General features: G+C 38.7%; 1 protein-coding gene across 1 annotated transcript in view; it reads left to right on the forward strand.

Moving 5' to 3' along the window:
* SLC25A22 (solute carrier family 25 member 22) overlaps positions 1-7,835 on the forward strand; it is a 70,954-nt gene extending 63,119 nt beyond the window's left edge. The window contains exons 8-10 of the mRNA XM_083350655.1: positions 367-521; positions 1,741-1,816; positions 2,647-7,835. Of these exons, the coding sequence (XP_083206781.1) occupies positions 367-521; positions 1,741-1,816; positions 2,647-2,800 (385 nt within the window). The 3' untranslated portion in view covers positions 2,801-7,835. The remainder of the gene's footprint in view (positions 1-366; positions 522-1,740; positions 1,817-2,646) is intronic.
* Positions 7,836-17,605: the final 9,770 nt, after the last annotated feature.

The following is a 17,605-nucleotide window of genomic DNA, read 5'->3' on the forward strand; positions in this document are numbered from 1 at the left end:
GCTGCTGATTTGGTTAGTTACAAGCAAAATAAATAAATAAAAATCCCCAGAAACAAATCTTCTCAGAAGATTTAAATTGGAAGCAAGAAAATATTGTAGGAGAGAAGAAAGGGCTTGGCCGGAAAGGGGTGGATCTGAATGAGCACCATTACCTTCCCTTGAGTGTTCATTCAGTCAGGAAGGCCAAAAACTTGCCAGGGATGTTCTGTGGTGTAGCTTTTTGGAGCTAAATGCAAGTATAAAGAATTACCTTCTCAACGCACACATAGTTATAATGAACAAGTGTGTGGCCAACTAATACTATTACAGGATAGACAGAAACAGCTTTTCAGAAATCCCACTCATTGTGTGCCTCTCCTTTTGTAGGGATGTCCCATTTTCCATTATTTATTTTCCACTGTTTGCCAACCTGAACAAACTGGGGCAGAAGAGCCTTGAGGTCAAGGCTCCATTCTATGTCTCCTTCCTGTCTGGATGTGTGGCAGGCAGCACAGCAGCTGTAGCTGTCAATCCTTGTGATGGTAAGTACTTTTATAGCATTCATTGGGGTACAGGGGCAGGAAGATCCATCAACCTTGCTGGCTATGGATGCTGAGGAAAACAACCAAAGCAAAAGAAAAACAGTAAAACAGACATTTAAAAAGCTATAATTAAAATAAGCCCTATGTGTTTGGAACATTTTAAATTAAAATTAGCTCCCACACATCAAAGACACTTACCCACTCTTTTTTTTTTAGAAAACTGCTAAGAATATATCTCTATAAATATTTTTCAGCCGTTACTCCAAGTAGACCTAACCCTAGTTTCATTTTCTTCAGCAGTGGGATTTTCCAAAGTATTTTATTGTGGTTCACAAACAACTCTGAACAAAAAGCTGTCAATGTCTCTTTCCATTGAAAACCTCTTAATGTTAGGGTCTGAAAGCACTCCCCCCTCCTTTATTTTTACTTTACAGAGAATTCGGGAGGATCCCTTCTGAAATGGACCCCACTCCTCTTTTCCCTCTGTGGGTTGAGATACGTTTACATGAGGATGTCTAGCTTCAGCTCTTCCTTCTGTCTCCCAAAGTCAATCACACAGCCCATTATCCAAATTCCTCATTATCAGATAATGTATGATTCCCAAGGAAATCCCTTAGATCAGACATGTCAAACACAAGGCCCAGGGCCCGGATGCGGCCCGCGAAGTGGTTTCATGTGGCCCTCGAAGCCATCCTGGAAACAGTGAGGGAACGGCCCCCACTGCCTTGGCCCTGGCCCAGAGACCCTCCTTCTGCCAGAGACCCTCAGATCTGTCCCACTCCTGCCCAGGCCCCCATAGGCACCCTTGATGCGAATGATGTAGAACTGGCCATGCCCACCCAGTAGGCCATACGCACTCTGGCCACGCCCACCCAGTAGGCCATGCCCCCCCTGGCCACGCCCCCCCCGAGGGCAACCACAATGCTGATGTGGCCCTCAATGAAATTGAGTTTGACACCCCTGCCTTAGATAATCAAAGAATATGACTTAAGGGCTCTTCTCTCTCTTTAAGAAAAGCTTACTGAGAGCTGTTCACACATAGTTCTAAGAGGAATGTTCTAGACCAAGCTTAAATATTGATATGTTTTTGGAGGGAGAATTGATAAAATCTTGTCCAGTAATTGAATAGAAGTATCTGTAACAATTGAAAAACTTGAAAAAAATAACTTGACACAAATTAAGGCATTATAACAAGCTCTACCACTATATCTTTCTGCAGTAATCAAGACAAGACTTCAGTCCTTGCAGAGAGGAGTCAATGAGGACACATATTCAGGGATAATAGACTGTGCCAGGTAAATTATCTCTGTCTGAAGGATGTTGTTAATGAGTAGTTAATAGAGGACTAGCAATGGAAGGATGATATCTTTAGAGTGGTTGGCATAAAACTCGCTAAAGCTTCAGCAAACAGCTTCAGCAAACAATCATAGAGTGATCCAACTATGGCAGAAAAAAAACCTTTATGGTGACGTCCTCCACATTACAACTGGCCCAAGATAAGACCAGATTTAGTGTGTTATCCTTGTTGTCTGTTGAGTCCTCAAAGACTTGGGTCAGGTCCATGGTTACCAAGGTGATCCTTAAGCATCCCATACTCCGTATCACTCACAAGCAAGTTAAGCCCCAAGAACTAGCAGCCACAGAGACTGAATGGCTAATTCAGCAATAGAATTCAGACAGAATTCTTGCTGCAAGCAGGGAGTCCAGTACAACACCAACAAGCCGAACAGCTCTCTAAAGCCCATCTTGAAGGGTTTTATATCTGGTTATCTCCAGAGCAGAGCCTCTGAAAGCTTTGAAGACCTCCTGGATTGCAATTGTTATCCCCACCCCCACCCCATTTCATGGCTGGTGTCAGACCTGAAACCTAGGTGGACTCCTGTTTAAGAGAGGTACTTCCTCCTCTGGGGCCCCTCTCAAGATTTGGTGTGTAAACCTGACATGTAAAGTGGTTTATTTTATACTGGCTTGGCATATTTGCCAACTCCAGACAGTGTGGTTTGTAAGCTTTGATTTATGGGTTAATGCAATGTATTCAGCAAACCATTATTAAAACTAGCCATGGTTTAACATGATATTTGAAGCCAGCTGTGATTTCATCTCTTTTCTTTGTGTCTTTTTCTAGGAAAATCTGGCGTAATGAGGGTCCCTTGGCCTTTTTTAAAGGGGCATATTGCAGAGCCTTGGTCATTGCTCCACTCTTTGGTATTGCACAAGTTGTCTATTTCATCGGCATTGCTGAATTCATCCTAGACATGTTTCCACGGCATCGGGATTAACCTCCCATACTTCTTCTCATCCAATTGGAATTCATCATAGTATTTTTATCATTGTGATGTCAGAGCAACGGCACAAAGGGTTCCAAGCAGTAATAGTGGGAATGAATGTTGTCTCCAAAGTTATTTTTTTTCCTCATATCAACATAGCCCTGAGGAGGGATACCTAAATAGTCGTATCTGTTTTTTAATTATCAGTTTTAAAGACACTGCTTAACACAGACTGTCTGAGTGGCCTGCTGTTCCTCTTGTCTAGTGGAAGATGAGCCCCCTCACCCCTTTTCTGGAACTGCTAACAACTCAAGAAGGAGCAAAAGAACAGGACATTGTTTCCATGCCTCTATTCTTGGGGTTAGGTCTCTAGGGAAAAGAATCGGTTGGTACTCAATAAAAGGGAGGTCACTTTGACCCAGGCAATTACTGAGATCAAAGTATTTGTTTTTAGATGGGTCTCCTAAACAACACTTCTCCAAATTAGTTGGACTTAACGAACTTTTGAATATTAAGAGAGGGCAAAGGGAAAGCTGCATCCTAAATGTTTTGATTTTATGGAAGGATCATCTTCATAATAGGTCCTTGTGGGAAAATGTACTCAGGACAACTGTGCATTTGCCCTCTGAAACCTCATCTATTGGAAATAAAGTGATGTCCAAGGTCATCAATTATCTGTGAGCCATGACGGTTGGGGGAAACCAAATTATTTGGGGTTTTTTTTTAAAAAATATATATATATGCTGGATAAAAGTCTAGTCTGGTACCTTAAATACTCTCTTTCAGACTGAGATGCTGCTCTCCATGCTACTTTTCACCCCATCCTGGGTTTCAAACGTCTGTGTATTTTAACCTGTGCATAGAATGTGTTTATTGCTTCCTTATTTTTGTTTGGGATCATAGTAACACCAAAGGCAAGTGAACTCTCTTGTGGCTGGTCAGTGCTAAAAAAGAGCTTGTGAAACAGAGCATGGCGGAGGAAAACCTTGTATGTTTCTTTAAAGTCAAAGACGTTTAACCTATTTTATACCAGCAGATTATCATTTTTCCCCTGAACAACAAATTTGCATTTTTAGATGCCAGTTTTTATTGTAAAGGGGAAGTTTGCATGTTTATTATTTTCATAAAGTCATCCATGCATAGATGTTCTCATTTCAAGCTGGTTTTCATAGTTTTTCCCTTACATTTGCTGGTTCAGTGGAAAAAGCCATTCCATTATTGACGGCTTCTTTCTTTTTTGTTTGTGGCTTTGGTTAGTTCAGTCAGCTGCTTTTCTTTGAATATTCTTTTTGAATATTAGACACCGGGGCACAATTTTTTTAAAAAAAAATATTTTTACTTAAAAATTACAACACTTTTAGTCTTAGAGGATAGAAGATCTAATTTTTGGCATGTCTTTGCTTGCATTTTGGATTTCTTGTCTCTGTAGATTGTTTTAGTTGCTAGTATCTTCATGTCATTCTATAGAAAGAAATTTTATACATAGTTGTCCCCTCTATTCAGAAATACTTGGATTTCAAATCTGAATGTTAACTATGTTCACATTCCTTATAAGATCTTTTGAATAATAAGGATTTTTTTTAATGTGGCATTAATTTTTCTACTTGCTCTTTCAAATTCAATGTAAAACCATGTCTATTCTGGAAAGTTAAGGGTTTCATGTGGTCAAAATAATTGTGTGGCTGGTGAGATTAGAATAGAACCTATATTTAATAGTTTGTTTCATGACACACAGATTTTTCTTCACTTTGTCCTTTTATAATCATGGTTTAAAACTTCTTTTGCAATATTTATTTCACCCAGCTAATCAGATCTCACTTCAAAAAAAAGAATGCCTTAAGGTTTCATTGTTGAACCATGAAATATAATGGCACATAATATTTGAATTCATTGCAACAATATATTTTGTTATTTCTGAAACAGAAATTAAGCAACATTTTGATTTTTCAGGAAGCACAAAATTAGGTTTAGTTGATGCACTTTAATAATTGAGATTAGATAAATCCTTGTTTTAATCAACCATTTGGTTAAATTAAAACTTTAAAAATACGATTGTCATTTAAAAAAAAAACAGAAAAAGAAACAAATGTTTAATGTCCTTTACAATAGTATCTGCAAGATTAATTGTCTGAGATTCTACTTTAATTCCAGGTAAACCTTTGCTTCGATGAAGGCATGGATAAAGAAAATTATCTATACCTCAACTATAGGCCCAGATTAATAAAACTGCCACTAGATTGCAGCTGCATGTTTTATCACTGCTGAGTTGTGGGTCAGCAATACTGCTGGAAAGGGAGAAAAAGCACTATTTTGGGGCTAGTGCATTTCCATGCCCCAGATGTAGTAAAATAAGGTGTCACTATTTCACAAGCCTCCATATTACCTTGCAATGTAATGTTTAATGCTAATATTCTTAAGGCATGCTTATGCTGCGGAGACAATCTAATTGGAGTGTAATTAATGTTTGCCTGAATGCTTGTCAGAGGGCCTTGTGGCTCCGTGGGACCATGATTAGCTGGGTTCTTTTCTTGTAGGGAAGTTGTGTATCACTGCAGTATTGACAGTCTCTCTGTTGGAGCTTCTTAGGTTTCCTGATTCCCAAAGGTTTACTCGCAAGTGCTCACTTTAAAAAAAAACAAACCCTCACAATGTGACTTCAAGCATATTTTTAAGTTGTAGAAGTTTTCCATCTTGTTTTAATAGATTGGAGTTTTTCTATTTAAGGTCCAAGAGCTTTGACAGGCTTCTTGAGGCCTCTGGTGACTTTTGCACATTCCATGTAACACAGTTGTATTTAGGATAATCTTGATAAAGCAAAAAGATTGAACTGACAATTGAATTGCTTGGATTATTTTTAAATGTGTGATTCTATGTGCTATTTAGTTTGTGATGACCAACACCAGCTTATACAGTGACCTTCCCGTTGCTTCTCTTTATCAATCTATATTTCAGTCTTTGCATGAAAGCCCAGGAGCTTGTTGGCAAGTAAAATCTCTCTTAATTGCATGGTTGGAAGAAGATGCGCTGGAGGCGAGCATCTAAAAATAGCCACTTGGTACAGTAGGGCTGGGGACTGCCTTACAGGAAAACTGTGTAGGCCCTGCCCCTAGCAATATCCACCTAGAGTTTGGATGGTGAGGAAGGGAAGTTGAGAATTGATGTTTATTAAACTGAGGTGGAATGGAAGTTAATGGTGTTGAGTTTTCAATAGAATAATGTGGATGTGATTTTGAACTTTTCTTGCTTTTATTTTGGACATAGTATGGAAGACAACGCATACAACATAAAATGCATATATACATTTTTGTCTGCATAAACTTGTTATCTAATATATGATATCACATTTTATCTTGTTCTCTGCCAGTGTAACATCAATATAAAGCTCAGTCCTAGGTCTAATCATTCGCCGGTTGGTTGTTGTCATTTTATAAATTGTCCCTGATCACATTTTTGTCTGTACTCACAGGGTACAAGCATGTTAACAGGTAACATGTCTTAGCTGCTGCATGCTGAGAAGCAAGAAATTTTGAGGACTACGTTTTATTTACTAAATATGGATTAAGTATTCTAGTTTCTCAGATCTTGTGCACAAGAGCTCACAAAGGACTCTTGGTTGACTAAATAATAGTACCATAATTAAATATGATATTAGGAAATATAGGCTACTTCTCAAGTTCTAAAAATATAATACTGTTTACTTAAAATGGGTATTCTGGATTAAACATGATAATTTAAAAAGCATATGGAGGGGGTCCAAATTTGAAGGCTACAATAATTTTCCTCCAGGAAAAATGTCCCCCTTTTGTTACAGTCCTCTCACTTCAGATCTCTTCTCTGAATGCAAATCTGACATTAACTGCCATTATTAATATCTTAACAAATCTTAACTTAAGCCTGGTTCTATGTGGAATATAGTGGGTGACATTAAGGGCATCACAGGGTGACTTTTGTGTCCTTCTTTTGAATAAAACCTCATTTTGGGAATGTTACCTCCCAGAAGCTCATTTAAGGGAATTCATTTTGTTAGCGCTTCAAAATAGTTTGGTAGAGTCTCGTGTAACATACATTCATTATTCTATGAGCTTCTACTGAAATATTTTGCATTAGGAAAGTTTAATGCTGAAGATAACAAAAGAGTAAAATTTGATTCTGCTCTTTCCATATACCAGTGATTACTTTTTGCCACAATATATTATTAAGCAACATTTAAATACAAATAAAACCATCTTATAAACAAAAGAAATTAATAAATACAAACAAAACCCATTTCTGTCAAGTTTTCTTCTCATATGCACTTTTCTCTCTGAAATTTTAAAAGCAACAACTAGATTCTGTGAAAATTACAATGATTTGTAATTAATTATTACAATTTAACTGTAGAATTTGGGGAAAATAAATCATTGGCAGATTCATCTAATTAGGCACTCTGATTCACAGAAATCAGTGAATATTTATTGAGTAACAGCAACAGAAGAAACTCACACATGGAAAGTTTCTGTACCTTAAATAATTTTTGGTTAGGGATGCTTGGTTATCTAAAGAGCTATTTTTCATAGAATCTGTGATTCCTTTCTGAAAAGTTATTTTCAGCAGACTCATCTGTAGAGCATATTTCTAACCAAATCTAGCTTTTGACAGAAATTGTCCCAATCCAGGCTAAAACATTTATAATACAATCCTGTAAATCTCTAACTGGAATTATTTCTGAATTTAAAGCTAAAAGTCTCTCATGCTTCCAATATATGCTTATTAAAAGATGCCTTTCCTAATTGGCGTTTCTTAAAACTCAGGCCTTGCTTTAGCATATATTTTTTTTAATTAAGAAACAATTCTAGCTTTTACTCCTCACAAATAGTAGCCCATATTTGTAACATAATCGAAAGTCTTATTAGTGAAGGTCAGATTTTAGAGTTCACGTTTTAACAGCATACACTTTAAAGCTAGTAGATATACTATATTATAGCCAAGTAGGATCTTTGTTTTCCTACTTAGCAGCTTTGTCTTCCCACCATGTTAGATGGGAAAACGTTCTAATACTCTTACAGTAGTGGCCAAAATTGTGGAAACCTTTTGGGAAAAGTGTATTTTTGAGGTTTGATGGCTAATAAGATCACTTTTTTGGGGGAGTAGTAACATAAAATTATATATCAATGGAGAGATAATTTAATCAAGAATGTAATTGCAACAAAGTTTGTTCAATTATCTGTACTGTAGTCTATGAAAAGTTATAGCCAAATAAGCAGAAAAAGGAAGCACAACTTGCTTAGGTTGATATTGGGTAGCTTTCCTTCATCTGATTGTAGCAATGAGTGTTTAGAGAGCCAATCAGGTGTCATCTTGTTTTGGCAATGAGACAATCAGATCACAGTAAGATTCAGTTATTGATGTCCTGTATTGAAGCTGAGAGGAGGACATTTGTCAGTGTGTTATGTGATCGCTATCAAGTTGTTTGGGTTTTTTTGTGTTCTTTCATTTAGTGAGCTTGTAAAACGTAATAAAACAAAAGTAATGGTGCAAAGAGTTGACTGGTTGCCCAGAAAGTGATGTAAAATAGTATTATTAAGTGAACAAGGCTGCAGTTATAAAGAAATTAGAAGAAAAAATGGTGGAAACGTAACCAAAGGTGGCATTTCTACTGTACACTTTTCCCAAAAGGTTTCCACAATTTGGGCCACTACTGTATATCCTCCTTTGCACGGGCTGATGGTTCTGCAGTCAAGAAGAGATCGTATAGTTTTAGAGCAGCCTGCACCCACAGGGCAGGATATAAGCATTGGAGAAACTGATGAGGAGATGGAGGGTGATTCTTGCTTTGGAGTTAAAGAGCCTATAGATGTAGCAAACCTCTACAGAGATGCTAATACTCTCTAAGACATATGTGAAGGGCTTTGGACAGAGGATAGCTTTGACCTTCAAAGGACATGCCATGGGGCAGAATGAAAATTGGAGTCTTTTTTATTTATTTATTTTTATTTTAATTCCATTTATATCCCGCCCTTCTCCGAAGACTCAGGGCGGCTTACAAGCTTAGCAGTAGCCTTCATTCTATGTATATGCCTGCTTATTAGGGCTTTCACACACACACACACCCCAAGCGGCATTATTACAAAGTCAGCTTAATTGCCCCCAACAATCTGGGTCCTCATTTTACCTACCTCGGAAGGATGGAAGGCTGAGTCAACCTTGAGCCTGGTGGGATGCGAACCTGCACTAATTGCAGGCAGCTGGTGTTACTTAAGGAGGCATTAGCCCACTGCTCCACCAAGTTCAGTAATGGGAGGAAAAAAAATAAAGGATTGGAAAACCCATGAGAACCATTGGACAAAAAGATCCAACTCACGTTCTCTGTTTCAAAATTAATAAATAATTGAGTACATTTGTTTATGAGTTGACTTAAAAGACTTTCTGAACATTTAGCTATTAAATCCATTTATGGTTGTAAAATCAGTTCACTGATTCCTCCTACCATCAGATCTTCTGTTGCTATAATAAATTTATAAATTAGATTCTGGGTAGATCTGATGCTTTCCCCCATCAAAATTTCTGCTATAACCAGATGTAATGTTAATTAGGGAATGCAGACTTCCCTCTGATTAAATTGTGTACTCTGAGCCATCTCCCCCTCTGTTCATCCATTAAATGAATTTTATCAATCATTTCTCAATTAAGGTTTCTTTGAATCTGGGTGTCTGCATGCATTGCAAAGGTACCTGACGTTCAGGCTTAGTTACCTAGAACAAAGTGAATGGGAAGAAGGAATATCAATATCTCTGGGATCCACATTAATGAAGGAAGAGCATGATGAAAAGACAGTGGTATTGGTAACATTCAGATCAAGGAAGGAGGTAATTTAAAACAAGCTCACTGCTAATTTGAACTAAGCTAACAGCTAAAAGAGGCAGTGACAAAATGAATTTAAAACCACCTTGTTTAATCTGAGGCAAACTGTACAGACATAAAAAAGATGGCACAAAAATAGTATAACATCATTAAAGATGGCCATTAAATGTGTGTTGATACTCCTTGCTTCTATGCTACTAAAATTTAACAGTGCTTACAGGACCACATGTAAGCTCCTGTTAAGGATGGGGGCCCCTGATTTGGGTATCTGCTCTAGACATTGGTGTGATACTGACACAAATATACGATGTGTCTTCTGCCATTATTTTTTCATTTTGGTAAGGCTTGCAATAATATCTGTGGAACCTTGACACTGAATAATGTTTAAACAAAATTATTAAATTTTGGGAGACTTTGCTATTGAAAGTCTTGCAAGATTTAGGGTAGTCTAATGCAATATTTTGTGAGGTCTTAGATATGATTATCATTGAATTTTGCAGATGTTAATCGTTATTGTATTGCCCTTGTTTATGCATTAGTGCCTTTGTATGATATAGTGCCTGGAAAAATTTCCAGTTGATATGTTTCAAAAAACCACTTAGCATTTTGATGACATGGCTGCTGATGGGAAGGTTAATTTGAATGTTGATTTCCCAACATAATTTATTCAAATCTTTGAGATTTCAGTAGTCAATATTTACTATGAAATTCACCCTATTGAGGAAGGAAATTTGTGTTTAATTTACAAGTTGGATGCTAATCTTTTAAGGTGCTGTAAGATTCCTTGTCACTTTTACTTCTTCAAAACTTTCTAAGACAGTGCATTGTGCTGGTGCTTAGTAAGTCATTTGCTGCTATGAAATGGATTGTAATACTTGATATGTACATTACAGCTCTGATTGTTGTATAAATACAAAAGATAGCTAGTTAAGCTATTAAGAATCCTGTTATATTACTGTGCACTAGCTTACAGTATATTCTTATGACATGAAAAGGAAGTAAATAGTGATATTTTAAAAGTATCTGTATAATGTTGCAGTTTTCTAGAAACAAGGGATCAGTTTGGGGAAATTAAAATTTAAAATTCCCATTTTTCTGATGAAACCTGCCATATGAGAGTGGGAATTAATATTTTATAGCTTTGTATCACATCACTGTAACCTTAGGGGGAGGTCTAAGAAATCCAACTGCTTTGAACCACCGAAAGCTTGAACAAAATGACAATGGTGCATTTGTAATTTTTAAAAACTGTCATGTTTTGACCACATTTTGATCATTGGTTGCTGCAAATCTTTTGGCCAGTGAATGTGTTTTGAATATAAAATTAAGATATACTTGAAGTCAATCTGAAAATTTAAATACCCTGTTAAATATATGCGAATGATGCTTCATCATTAAAGGGAAAGGTCTTTTTCTTCCTGGAACAAAAAGGGGACCTTGAAAATCAGCTTACTTTTAATTTTTAAGTATGGATTTTCAGTTCCATCTGCTTCCTGTCATAGTCTATTAAGACAACTGAAAGGTACAGCCTGATTCATTGGTATTTTTTTTCGGCCTCTGTCTCTTCCACCTTCCCAAGCATTGGCTTCTGAGTGGACTGCAAGCATTTTTTGTGTTCTGCTCCTTGCCAACTTCTTTACAACACTGCCACATCCTTTCTTTTGGCCCTGAACACAATTCCATTGCTCAAATAATCTTCCAGTTGTCTATACCAGGGGTAGGCAACCTCAGCTCTTTTATGACTCATGGACTTCAACTCCCAGAATTGACTCAGGAATTCTGGGAGTTGAAGTCCATGAGTCATAAAAGAGCCAAGGTTGCCTACCCCTGGTCTATACAGTATGTAATATACTTGTTTCTTTTCTGGCCTTGGATTTTAAAATAATGTTGGTATTCTTGTTGAGGCACCTCTTCTGAAGTTGCTTGTACCGTGAATAGGTTTCAAGCCTATTTCATATGAGACATTTGCTTTAAAACTAGGGGAATGGTGAGATGCATTATGCTTTTTTTTTAAAAAGGAGGAAAATCATACAATCTGGTATTCTCTACATATAATAGACTACAGCAGTTAAACATAACCATAAAGGATATTTGCTTGAGCCAATGTTCTTTAGGATTTTGCATAATCTTTTTTTTCATAAAACGTATCTATTAAAATCTTTTAAAAGGTAAGGGGGGGGAAGGCTTGGATTTAAATCTATTTTAGCTATTCTCCAAAGCACCTGAAGGCAGGACAAGAAGCAACAGTTGAAACTAAATCAAGGAGAGAAGCAACTAGAACTAAGGAGAAATTTCCTGAAAGTTAGAACAATTAATCAGTGGAACAACCTGCCTCCAGAAGCTGTGAATGCTCCAACACTGGAAGTTCTTAAAAAGAGACTGGACAGCCATTTGTCTGAAATGGTATAGGGTTTCCTGCCTGAGCAAGGGGTTAGACTAGAAGACCTCTAAGGTCCCTTCCAACTCTGTTATTCTATTAGTCAGAAGACATGTCATCTACCTTTGCTATAGGAAATATTAGTTAAATGTCATATTTTTAGGCCAAATATGCCTATAAGAGCAAATGCCCACCATCTGTCCCAGCGATAATTCATAGCTCTTCTGGAGATATTCCAGTGATCTCCTTAATCCTGTTTATGTTATCCCCCCTTCTTCTGCTTCCCTCAGCCTCTGCCAAGTACAGTTTTTTATTACACTTCACCATACACTTGAATCACATGCCCAGGTCTCAAGTTTCTGCTTCTGATCATTGTTTTAAGGGAACAGTCTTCATTTTCTTTGGGACAGATTGATTGGTTCCCCTTACTTTCTAGGATTCTCTGTCTCCAAATCCATAATTTGAAGATGTCTGTTTTCTTTACTTCTCCAACCCACAGTCTAACTTTATACATTCTAGAACACAAGACAAAACTATCTCCCGCTATAAGTTCTCCAAATATGCAGATTGACATTACCTTTATCTTAATGCTTACCAGTAAATTTAATTGTTTACTTCCTGTTTGTAATTTCATAATATACTCTTCTATGTCTTCTTTAGTTTCAGCACAATACTGCAGTGCTTGCCTATTTTAAATAATTACAAAGAGTTTTAATAATAATTTAATTTAATAATTTAATTTTTATACCGCCCTTCTCCTGAAGGACTCAGGGCGGTGTACAGGGCAATGCAATAAAATACAATATATAAAAATTAAAAGAAATATTAAATACAGTAGCCCAATTAAATAAATTAATACAAAATGTCGAAATACCCCTAAACCCATCAGACCAGGCCGGCTTGTTCAAATAAATATGTTTTTAGGTCACATCGGAAGGAGCGAAGGTCGGGAGCCATCCGGAGCTCCACCGGTAAACGGTTCCAAAGGTCTGGCGTGCCCACAGAGAACGCCCTCCTCCTGGGGGCCGCCAGTCGACACTCTTTGACCGACGGCACCCTAAGGAGGCCCTCTCTGTGGGAGCGCACTGGACGAAGGGAAGATGATGCCGGCAGCAGATGCTCCCGTAAGTAACCCGGACCCATGCCATTTAGGGCTTTATAGGTCGTAACCAGCACCTTGAATCTTACCCGGAGGGCAACCGGAAGCCAATGCAGCTCACGGAGAAGAGGTGTTACATGAGAGTATCGGGAAGCCCCCACCACCACTCGCGCGGCTGCATTCTGCACCAGCTGGAGCCTCCGAGTAGTCCTCAAGGGCAGCCCCATGTAGAGAGCATTGCAGTAGTCCAAATGGGAGGTCACGAGTGCATGAGTGACTGTGCGCAAGGCATCCCGGTCTAGATAGGGCCGCAACTGACGCACCAGGCGAACCTGAGCGAAGGCCCCCCTAGTCACAGCTCCTATATGATCAGCCAAGGAGAGCTGTGAATCTAGGAGGACACCCAAGTTACGAGCCCTATCTACGGGGGGTAATATCTCACACCCCCATAATTAGCGATGGAATATTCTGAATTTCCCGAGACGCCGGCACACACAGCCACTCAGTCTTGTCAGGGTTGAGTCGATTCCAGCTGTCGTTTCTTCTAATCCTGCTACTTTTATTATTTGTTAAACAAGTTCAACAAATATGGAACCAATATGCATTTTTGTCTCAGTTCTGTCCCTACACAAACTGGCAACGTTTTCCAAACTCGGTTTTCACATTAATGAAAAATATGCAGTTAATTAATTCCTTTGTTTTATTCATAGGAGGGTGACCAGAAATATGACAAAAAGTAGGGAAGACATTTCTTTAGCAAAGTTCTCTCAATAATTGTTGAACATTTAAACAATAATTGCTAAACATGTAAACATATAAAGAGCTGCAAGTCACCCAGACAACATATAGTACAAAAATAACTAAAGCAAACAAAACATTTTTCCACCTCAAAACAATGAGTTGGATTCAACATGACAAATTTTGGTCCTCCCCCATTTCTGTTGTGTAAATATTAAGTTGTTGCTAATTGTGTGCAAGAGAAAGAGAGACAGACAGACAATACATTCAGTTTTGCATGCCATGCCTGCCTAGAGAATAGCTTTAAGTTTTTGAATGCAAGGAGGTAACTGAGTTACTGCTTCACTGAGAAATAACAAATCTGTGTAAACATCTCCAAGGACTGCTCTTATTTCTGATCAGTTTTGTAGGTTTTTCTCTGTCTTCACAATGTTAGAATTGTTTCTCTGTCTACAGATGAAATCAAATGGCAGTAATTAATAGGCAGCAGCACACTTCTGCTGGCTTGTTTGAGACATTTCCATAGAATTTTTTCCCCAGGTTGTTGTGAATTGTGTTTTGCAAAGGCATGTTAGCAAATAGGTTTGTACCCACAGGTTCGCTCAACTTCACTCTCAGAAAAATTGTGATGGCTGATCACTATTGAAAGGATAAATCTCTCACTTATCTTTCTTGCTGCTCTTTCTAATCTTCAGGGTAGCCTCAGTGCCTTCAAAAGAAAACCTCTTCACCCACAGCATGATTAGCTGTTGCTTAATTGTTTTGAAAGGAACATCCATTGTAAAACAAGTTACGGAAGAGCATTTGGAACAAGGCTGCTGGAATTCCTTCCGACTTTAACAATTATTCCACCCTTGGTCACATGATGAGGGAGGGGCTAAGAATGGAGAGGTTGGCATTATTCCAAGGAGCTGCCCTATGGCAGGGCTTTTTAACCAGTGGTACAAGTACCACCTGTGGTACATTGGCACCTGGCAGGTGGTACGTGACCATCCTAGAAAAGTGGTAGTGGGGGAAGGGAATGAGATGAACCGGTGGCAGCACCACACAAGCCTGAGCGAGAGATGGCTGGAGCTGCAGGGCTATCAGGGCTCAGCGAAAGTGCCAGGATCAGCGCTTCTTCGGGGCTATCAAGGCTCAGCGGAAACGCCAGGATCAGCACCAGGCTCCAGCTGGAGCTCGGCACTGATCCTGGCGCTTTTGCTGAGCCCAGAAGAAGCACAAATCGGCTGGAATGTTTCAGCATCTCCAGGGTCTTGTGGTTTACATTCAGATGCTTGGCAACTGATTCATAATTATGACGGTCACAGTGTCCCAGGGTTATGTGAAGTGACCAAAACCTGCTGCAACCACCCAGCAGACAGAGGGGGGAGGAATAAAAACCAAACTCCCCCCCACCCCACCCCCGCTGCCAATCCTGAACAGAAATGCTCACAACAATGAAAACCTCGGACCGGAGGAAGAGCACCGCCAGCCAGGCAGGTCTCTTGCTCGGCTGTGGCTTGGGGGGCACTTTTTTCAGTGCCATTGTAACTTTGAACAGTCACTAAGCGAACTGTTGTAAGTCGAGGACTACCTGTACTTCATCACTTTTTTCCTCTTTTTTTGTCAAGTTTTTGACACCTTGCTAGGCGACTGGTGGTACTTGGATGTTGCCATCTCCTAAAAGTGGTACAATGGGTGAAAAGGTTGAAAAGCCCTGCCCTATGGTCTCTCCGATAGGGATGAATGGGAGGAGCTATTCTGCAAGACTTTTCTCTGCAGCTTTGAATCAGGCCTATTTTCAAACTCCATCTTTCTTTTGCTGGCTTATTTGCCTACATCAAATCTGATCCCATGGCTTCTCCTTTTTTTGAGTTATCCTGCTGAGAAAGTCCCAAGATCCTTTCTAACCATTGGTGCAGTTGGAAAGCATAAAAAGCAACATTTCAGAAAGGGGCTCAAACTATAGTCAACTATAGCACAAACTATAGTCAATGCTGTGTGTCTCTCACTATTCAGTCCTGGAAAATAGATTTTATGTCAGTATCCAATAGAAGTGTGTTTAGCCTTTATTTAGAGTATATCCAGACAATTTTTAAAGATATGAGAGAGTGGCTGACCCTTGTATGTTCCATTTTTTCAACCTCTTTTTTTTAATCTGAACTGGAAATAGAATTCTGACTCATACTTATGATCTATGGAGATTCTCAGTCATCCAGGACATAATTATCCCAAAGATGCTTTTTCCCGAGGCAACTGGACTTCCTTGTTTTTCTTTGAAGATGTTTCGCTTCTCATCCAAGAAGCTTCTTCAGCTCTGACTAACTCCACCATCCAGTCGGAGCTGAAGAAGCTTCTTGGATGAGAAGCGAAACGTCTTCAAAGAAAAACAAGGAAGTCCAGTTGCTTCGGGGGGGGGGGGGAAGCACCTTTGGGATGATTCCTACTTATAAAAAAAATTGTATGTAAAGTTGTATAGAGAGCTTCAAAATACATAATGCAGAGTCTTGGCAAATTAATGGATCTGACTGGTAATTTTCAGCATAAATTGATATCTGTCCTCTGGAGTTGTTATAATAGTTTGTGGACCATAGAATCCACTTTCTGTGTTCCAGAAAATACCATGAAGTATATACATACTAAGGGCGACATCTTTGCACCTGACAGGTCTGTGACCTAAAACAACGTTTCTTGCTCCCATTTGAAGCCAGGTTATTCCAATAAATTGAGCAAATAGTGAAAACAAGTGTGAAAGGGGACAGAAGTCCCTTGTTAAATGATGGTGAAAATGCTCATTTTGCAAGCCTGCCTTTGTGAAAACTGTTGGACCTCAGGCATCCATTTTGTGTTAAGTGTGTATGCAGTGATCATACACTTCTTGGTGTGAGGTCTTCTTTCGCATGCAGAGTTCAGCTTTTTCTTGTATGGGGCTGTATGTTTGTGCAAGAATGTGCACTGCTGGAGGTTCCAGATGGGAATGTGTTGATGTTGTGCTTACACCTTATGCGTTTGTGGAATGGCATGGCGAAAGGGGTATTGCTTTTATTTTTTTGAACCTCCACGTTTGTCACCAACTCTCCTGGTTGCATCAGTCAGTGTGTTTGGACTAGTAGCATAGGTTTTCCTCTTTTTTAACCCCTAAACCACAAGGGCTTCCTCTTCTGCTTTGGCTTTTTTGTTTCCTTGGCTGTATTTTTCAGGTCCCACAGCTGTTTCTTCAATAGTGCAGTTTTGTATGTGCAGTTTGTGATTTAGTCCAACACAACACTGGAGGGATGACAATTAACACGATAAAATCATTTTGGACAAGCTCCCTCACTCTTAATCTAAGTTAGGGATGTAATGGTGACATCCTCTTTCTTCATCTGATGTAGTTGATAGTTGATTTCCTTTGAGAGCTCAATGTCAGGTAGGCCTATTTCGAAATTTCTTAGATTGACTTTTTGGGGTTTAAGACCTTAGTTTCAATAGAAAACAGGCAGGATCAATCAACTTCTCTGTACTGTACTTTTTTAGTAGTAGTAATTTCTGTTAGTGATATGTCAATTGACAAGTTTATGTCATCTTATGTTCACTATTTATTTTCTGATAGTAAAAGATCTTGTTATTCCTTATCTTAAACACTCATTTGTTCAGTTAAATAACATTTCATGATTCCATTTACATTAACCTGTGTGTGTGTGTGTGTGTGTGTGTGTGTGCACGCGCGCGTATCTGTGCACACACTTATTTTGTTTTGAGATGTTCCTGAATGAAGTTTCAGATTACATTTTTAGTATAT

The sequence above is a fragment of the Vipera ursinii genome (genome assembly GCF_947247035.1).
Source record: "Vipera ursinii genome assembly, chromosome: 1".
NCBI lineage: Eukaryota > Metazoa > Chordata > Lepidosauria > Squamata > Viperidae > Vipera > Vipera ursinii.